The following is an 8,450-nucleotide window of genomic DNA, read 5'->3' on the forward strand; positions in this document are numbered from 1 at the left end:
TGAAAAGAGTACATTAATTCTATAACAAGAATTTTTTAATTTTTAAAACATTTATTGATTTGAGAGAGAAAGAGAAACATTGATTTGTTGTTCCACTTATTTTAATTTTTTAAAATTAATTTATTTATTTTGTGACAGAGACAGAGAGAGGAACAGACAGAGTGGAAGGGAGAGAGATGAGAAGCACCAATTCTTTGTTGTGGCACCTTAGTTTTTCAGTGATTGCTTTCTCATATGTGCCCTGACCGGGGGACTACAGCAGACTGAGTGACCCCTTGCTCAAGCCAGCAATCTTGGGCTCAAGCTGGTGAGCCTTGCTCAAATCAGATGAGCCTACACTCAAACTGGCGACATCGGGGTTTTGAACCTGGGTCTTCCGTGCCCCAGTCCGATGCTCTTTCCACTGTGCCACTGCCTGTTCAGGCTGTTCCACTTATTTATGCATTCACTGGTTGACTCTTACCTGTGCCCTGATTGAGGATTGAACCCCGCAATGTGATGTATCAGGGACAATTTTCTAACCAACTGAACTACCCAGCCAGGGCTGCCTTAAATTCTACTTTGATTATACATTATGAAGTTACCTCAATTTATTTTTGTTCATATTTGTCTTATATAATGTTTGCTACAGATTTATTTTAATCAACTATGAATTTCTTCATTCTAAAGTTTTCTCTTATAGAAAAAACTTTTGCTGCATCTTTTAAAAAACATTAGTCTTTTCATTACTGCTTTTTACTGATTTACTGTTGTTTTAAAGCTATATGAGTATTTAACTACTGCCATGTTTTCTCAGATTGTACATTCTGAGGGTCTTTTTTCCTACTTTCCATTGATAGAATAGATTCTCTTTGGTATTTAAAATTTATGCATTCTTTAAAAAATTCTATGGCAGTTGTCTTAACATAAAATACCCATAATAATGACATTTATTCCTACTAAAAACAAATGTAATGACCATCCATATGTACCAACTATCAAATATAGAAAATGATACCTTAGGAAACAAAACCTTGGTAGATGCTGCCTACTACCCCCTTTTAGGGGACCTCAATCCTACCCCCTCAAAGTTAATCACTTTTTTGAACTCCCTACACTTGACTATATTTTCTTATACATGTAAGTATCCCTGAATTACATACAGAAATTTTTTATGTACATTTTAAATTTAATATAAATGCTATCATCTGGTATATATATACTCTACAACTTGCTTTGTTTTGCAATGAATATTATATGTGATATTTGTCTAGGTTGATACATTTGTTTATATACACCATTGTATAAAATATTGTACATATTCATTGTAAAAATAAGACACATTTTTACAAATTAATTTTTTTAATTTTTATTTATTTATTTATTTTAGAGAGATAGAAAGGGATACAGAGAAACATTGATTTGTTGTTTCATTTATTTATGCATCCTTGGTTGATGATTATATGTACCCTGACCAGGGATTGAACCCATAATCTTGGCATATTGGGATGATGCTAACCAACTGAACTAAACTATCTGGCCAGAGCAAGACACAATTAATTATCTAAGGCATATTAGCTAGGTTCAGCCATTGGAGACTAAACTGAAATAAAATGAGTATTTAAAAAAAATGGACACAAACTGTAAATGAACTCATACAAAGAAATGAGTAAATTTGATAAATTGGCCATTGAGAAAATGATTTAGAGCCCAAAATCTCAACCAGAGAAAAAACAAGCTGTGGTAGCCAAAATAATTCCATCAACTAATGCTGCATGTGTTAGTCTGCACTGGCAACCATAACAATACCACAGGCTGGATGGCTTAAACAACAGAATTCATTTCCTCTCCATTCTGGATGCTGGAAGTACAGGATCAAAGTCCCATGAGTGTTGGTGTGTGGTAAGGTCTCTCTTCCTGTCTCACAAATGGCCCTCTCTCACTGTGTTCTCACCTGGCATCTTCTCTGTGTGTGCAGAGAGAGAGAGAGACAGATCTCTTGTATCTCTTCTTCCCATCAGATTAATGCCCCTCTCTTACAACCTCATTTAACCTTATTTACCTCCCTAAGGGTCCTGTCTCTAAACCAGGTATCCCCAAACTACGGCCCAGGGGCCGCATGCAGCCCCCTGAGGCCTCACTTCCAGAAGGGCACCTCTTTCATTGGTGGTCAGTGAGAGGAGCACAGGATGCATCTGCATCCTGTACTCCTAGAGTACTGTATGTGATGGTGCTGCAAAGCGCGGCATCGCTCACATACAGTACTACTTCCGGTGACGCCGGACGCACTCGTCACAGCTCCGGAAGCACGTCATATCACTTGTTACAGCTAGCAGTGACAAATATGAAACCGGACATTGACCATCTCATTAGCCAAAAGCAGGCCCATAGTTCCCATTGAAATACTGGTCAGTTTGTTGATTTAAATTTACTTGTTCTTTATTTTAAATATTGTATTTGTTTCCGTTTTGTTTTTTTACTTTAAAATATGTGCAGTGTGCATAGGGATTTGTTCATAGTTTTTTTTATAGTCCAGCCCTCCAACAGTCTGAGGGGCAGTGAACTGGCCCGCTGTTTAAAAAGTTTGGGGACCCCTACTCTAAACATAGTCCAATTGCGGGGTAGGGATTCAGTCTATGAATTTTGGTGAGATAAATTAACTGTGTAGCATTTCCAAATCATATAAACCGCTAAGCTATTGCCACAACAATGTTACATAAAAACAACTTCAAAATCTCAAACAAATACACAAAAGTCTCAAAAACTAATATTTATATTTTTTCCATGCACATGTAGTAGGGATGAGGATGATTTTGGTTAGTAGTGGCTGCTTGTGGTTCCAAGCTGCAGGTCAAGTTTAGTTCCATAGGTCTCATTTTGAAGCCAGGCTAATGTATCAACAGATACCTAAGGCATATTATTTTTAGGATGATGGAAGAATCACAAACATAAAACCCAACCACATAAACACATTTCTAGCTTCAGCTGGCCCATGTCTACCAATATCATAAGGGCCAAAAGAAGTCACTTGGCTAATCCCATAAACAAAGGGGCAAGCATATCTATTTCACCCCACACACAGCTCTGGTAAGTGTAGGCAAACATACTACCAGGGCATAGTGAAGAATTGGGAGCAATTTTTCAATCAAGCCTCAGCACATGCTCTTGAGCTCTGAATGTTTGGCATGAGCTTTAATTGACATTAAAATACATTCTTTTGCTGTAATGGTCCATGTGGGTTTTGAGGAGTAATGAATGATGCTGCAGCCAAACCACAAGTCTTTGTTTCTCCACGCTGTGCTTTGATTGCCGTGTACACTCCTATCTACTCTCAGGACTCTGATTCAGTGCATGCTATATATTGGTTTGAAATTACTCCCGCTTACTCTATGAGCTATTGAGAAAGATCCATTGTTCTAATGGGAATTCAGTAAGTATTAGTTCAGTTATTGGTGAAGTGTCCTTGAACCCTAGACTAAATTGTTCTCTTTGCTTTTTCCCCTTCTGGTTTGAACTTAGCTACCTAGTTATAGGTGCTACTTGTAGACAACACTTTAAACTCCACTGTGTTTACTGCATGGGAAGAAGAAAAGCTAGTCAGATTAATCCGGAGGAGAGGAAGTGGAGGGTGAGAAGAGTGGGCAAAGTGAGGAAATAGTGCTTACGGAGGCCTGGAGGCAAGAAGCAGAGTCATTAATAACTGGCAGCCATCACAGAAGTCTTCAGGCATTTGAGGGATTCACTGTCCGGGTGATGTAACTGCTGAAAATGAAAGTCCTTGGGCAATTTAGCCTGAAGAAAATCAGACCAAGGGGAAACCTGAAAGCTGACCACAAACAACAGAAAAGGACTGAACTCCATTTATTCAATAAATAGTTACTGAGTGCTACCTCGTGCCAGACATACTGTTCCGTGTGTATGGGGTGGGGGGGGGGGGGAAGGATCCAGCTATTAACAAAATAGCCATATCCCTGTTCATGTGGAACTTACATTGTTTATAGAATGGGGTACAAACAATAAGCTAAACAAAAATGTATACTATGATGAAGGTATGTACTATGATAGTGGTAAAGAAGAAGAAATTTAAAGAAACAGGGAGAGGATTAGGCTATGTTGGCAGGATAGGGTACAATTTCTGAATGGAGGGCCAGGGTGTGTGACATTTGTATAAAGATAGATGGGACCAAGGGTAGGAGCATTCTGCACAGGTGTACAGGACCAGCAAGTGCAAACATTTGAGGGGGTTGGTACACGGGGATGGGGGGTGAGGAATAGTAAGAAAGCCAGTGCAGAGAGAGGAGTAGGAAATGGGGCCAGCAGGCAACAGGGCAGGTGGTGAGAGAAGAAGGGCAGATTAGCTTGGACCTTGTGAGCCATTGCATGCTTCAGATATTTACTCTGTGAGATGAGGAGTCAATGCAGTACTTTGTATATAAGGGACACATGGTCTGCTAGGGGTCATCAAACTTTTTATAAAAACTGCCCACTTTTGCAGTGCTGGTCAACCTAGTCCCTGCCGCCTACTAGTGGGCATTTCAGCTTTCATCCTGGGTGGCAGCAGAGCAACCAAACGGTGCCGCGATTAACCCACCATGAAAGCTGGAATGCCCACTAGTGGGCGGTAGGGACTAAGTTGACCAGCACTGCAAAAGTGGGCGGTTTTTATAAAAAGTTTGACAACCCCTAGGTGGGGCGAGAGCATAGGCAAAGGGTGACTACTATGTGGACTACAGACCAAACGAGAGCAAGGGTCATAAGTATACGTGCTCCTGGGGAAATAACTAGAGTCAATGGATGGAAGGAGCTAATTTCTCTAAGCAAACGATCCCAATTAACTGACTGTCCATCAGTGAAATGGGCTGCCCAGTCGCCCTGGGAGTTAAACTCAGCAGCTTGTCACCAGTCTGAAGTGCCTGATTCCACAGCGTGCATCTCCTCAGTCTCCCCCAGCTTAGAATACAGCTCCATGAATGTAAGAGATTTGTCTGTTCTGTTCATTGTTCTGTTCCCTGTGCCTCGATAGTGTCAAGAATATAGTTGGCCCTCAGTATTTGTTGAATGTATGACTGTCTCAGTTAAACTGAAGCAATGCACTTTTTTTCTCTGCTTGTTGGAAAATGAAAAAGCTGGGCTGGATGGCCTCTGATGAGCTTCCTAGGTCTATGTCTGTGACCCCATTTCAAACTCCCAGACATTGCTTCTAAAAGGCTTTGCAGGCTATGGGGTGTTTGGGGGTTCCTCATGGGAAAAAAAAGGCAGAGGTATGTAAGGGCACACCTGAGTTAAGGGGAGTAAACACATGTCCTTTGGAGCTGGGGACCAGGGCGCTCTGAAAATGTGTGTTGTCTCTGAGATGCACAGGGTTCTAATTCCAGTAAGGCAGTGGTCCCGAACCCCCAGGGCATGAACTGGTACCAGTCCATGGGCCATTTGGTACCGGTCCACAGAGAAAGAATAAATAACTTACATTATTTCCATTTTATTTATATTTAAGTCTGAATGATGTTTTATTTTTAAAAAATGACCAGATTCCCTCTGTTACATCCATCTAAGACTCACTCTTGTCGCTTGTCTCGGTCACGTGATACATTTATCCGTCCCACCCTAAAGGCCAGTCCGTGAAAATATTTTCTGACATTAAACCAGTCCGCAGCCCAAAAAAGGTTGGGGACCACTGCAGTAAGGGATACTTCACTAGAAACTGAAGGTTTCTACCTCCCAAGGGACCCTCCCCAGCATGTTGCCTTTGCCTCCTTTGAGCAGCCTGGTCAACAAAGTGTTCCCAGGTGTCCGGGATTCTGGGGGGAGGGGGTGGCTAATAGCATAAATAGCTGGAGAGACTTCCTTTTTTGTGTGTATTTTTTTTCTTTTTATTAACATTGAATATTATCAAACTTTTACATTGTCATAAATAGGCAAAAAAAAGGTATCTTGTTTTAATTTGCATTTCCCTGTTTACCACTTAGGTGGTATATTTTTACTGGGTTTTAAAAAAAAATTTTATTTATGATTTTAATTTGTGTTTGCATAGATCCAAGTGTCCCACTGAATATATCTCCCCCCCCACCCCCTTATTCCCCTCGGCCCTCCCATGCCCCCTCCCCCCAATGTCTTCTCCCCTTCCCTTCAGGATTTGCTGTCCTGCTCTCTATAAGGCTGTGTTATGTATATATAATTTCATTAATCTCTTTCCCTCCTCTGATCCCATCTTCTCTTCTAGAAGGGACTTCTTTTAAGTGAATTGAATTACATTTGTGTGTGTGTGTGATGAAGTTCCCAAAAGACAAGGTTTCTTTAAAGAAAGAGTTCCATTGATGCACAGTATTACCATGTGTCCCCAGGCACCCACGGAGCAAAGATTTCATATCCCCCTTAGTTTTTGGCTGAACTGCCAACATCATCAGGTTGGCTGACCGGGCCCAGGTTATTACCAGATAAGCGGATGAGATGTGCTGTCATATTTATTGAATATAGAATAAATTATATTAAAAAAAGAGATGACACTAGATCAATGCAGTAAGCTTTATTTTGTAGTTAGCTTTAATTTATTTTAAATAAGACAGTGTTTTCACTGTCGGGCAGCATGCAAATTTAGGATCTTCATGGTTTGATGATTAATTTATAGGAGTTGAGTTCAGCTTCATGGTGATCTAGGAGGAAAAAAAAACAAAATTATTTTCTATTCCTTATGAGACTGTTATCTCGTTCACTCTTTATAGGAATTTTAGCAGATGGGTACTATTGTTACCTTCAGTTTACAGATGGAGAAACTGAGGCTCAGAGAGTGTGCACCTCCCCTGTCGATATTTTTACCCATTTGGGCCCAGAGAGAGTTAAGAGTGTGGACTGTGCCCCTGTGATACCGCCTCCACCCTCCAATTCAAAAATACAAGGTCAGTTACCTCCTTCCTGGACTCAACTGCTTATTCACGAAGGTCCCTGCGGCGACGGCCAAAGGCTTTGGAGCCCACGTAGGTTGGCATAAAGTTGGTCTTCATTATGCCCCCAGACCTGCTCAGCAAGCTTGCCAGCTTACTGGTCACACAGGTGGCAGTGTTGCAGGCTCTCTTCTGGGGAGTGACACTGATTTACAGGATGGAGAAAAAAGAGAAGACCTATCAGTGTGAGGTTGAGGGGTGGCGGAATAGGAGAGCTTGCCCCAGGGGACCCATCATGATAAAATTACTGCTCTGAGAGATACCAATTAAACTTCAGGTTTTTCACCTAAACAGAAGAAAATCAGATCATTATGAAAACTGTTATCACTTCCCATGGATATCCCCAGTGCTGTTCCAGATATCCACTGCCACCAAAAAACCCACTAATATCAGCTGAAAGAGCAACCAGAGAACCATATGCGGTAACATAGAAAGGAAGCATGACCCAAGGCAGGGAAGTCATGCCCTGTGCTGAGCAGGTGTGTAACCTACATTTCATCCTCAGTCTCCTGCTCCCGCTCCCGCTCCGCATCACTGATCTTCTTCTGCACATACTCTTTCACCATCGCAGCCAGGATGATGCACAACTCGTCCTCTTCAAGTGAAGCAGGATCAATGCGGGTCTCCAAGAGCGCCCTGGGGAGGCTCTCCAGGGCATTCCTGGTAAAAAGCAATGAAAGCATTCTGTGGGGCTCAAAGCGGTATATGAAATTTACAATAAAGAGTATGGTATATCTGATTTCTATTTGTAAATTGTGTACAGCCCATCTTTATATCATAAAAATGTATATGAAGGTTTACATACATAGACCCCTACCCCCCCCCCAAGAGCAGTCGCTGTACATTCAGCACCACATGGTTCAGATCCCACAGTGTTTGATCCCAGGGGCAGTGGGAGGGAGGTCCTGGCCAGCTGTCTTACCTCAGCGATGCTGCCTGGAGGACTCCTGCCTGGTACAGCACCAAGATGCCAAGAGCCAGGAAGGGGGAGTATTTCCAGAAGCCCATGACGACCTTCTGCAAGAAAAAAATGGTGTCACCCCTACAGCAGTAACACACGCCAGGTCTCCGTCGAAGACGGTCTCAATAGCGTTTTTCTATAATACAACCCAGAGCTGTCATCCCTTTGTGGGGCTTTTGCTCACACCTAGCGGTACAAGCAGGGAAAGGTAGGTAGAGAAGGCATTATCTCTGTGGTTGGATTCTCTGAGAAACTGAAGAGCCAAATTCAGCTCCGAATCCCAGCAGAGACCCCTGTAAGAACTGAGGTTAGCAGCAGCTTTAATTGGCACCCAGGACTTAATCTGGGAGAAGAGCACCCAGACTCACGACTGGGGCTTGCAGCTTAGGGCTGATGCCCTAGGTCTTTGCACCTATTTGCCGCCCACTTGCACTGGCCCAGATTCGGAACCGGTTTTCTGGGGTCCACCAGGTGGGAAACACGATCCGTGAGCGCCCAGTCTGCAGAGAGCTAGTCATGCATCCCGTTCTGAGCGCAGTGCCTGGGGTGTTCCAGCATCAGAGATCGGTCTA

The 8,450-nt window shown here is 42.4% G+C and overlaps 1 protein-coding gene across 1 annotated transcript; it reads right to left on the minus strand.

Moving 5' to 3' along the window:
* Nucleotides 1–6,902: 6,902 nt before the first annotated feature.
* On the minus strand, nt 6,903–7,925 carry LOC136320689 (calcitonin gene-related peptide 2-like). The gene is made up of 3 exons (XM_066253849.1): nt 7,840–7,925; nt 7,410–7,553; nt 6,903–7,062 (listed from the first exon to the last, which is right to left on the minus strand). Exons 1-3 carry the CDS (start codon nt 7,923–7,925, stop codon nt 6,903–6,905), a joined length of 390 nt encoding a protein of 129 aa, XP_066109946.1.
* Between the last annotated feature and the right edge of the window lie 525 nt (nt 7,926–8,450).

This window comes from Saccopteryx bilineata, chromosome 1 (assembly GCF_036850765.1).
Source record: "Saccopteryx bilineata isolate mSacBil1 chromosome 1, mSacBil1_pri_phased_curated, whole genome shotgun sequence".
Taxonomy (NCBI): Eukaryota; Metazoa; Chordata; class Mammalia; order Chiroptera; family Emballonuridae; genus Saccopteryx; species Saccopteryx bilineata.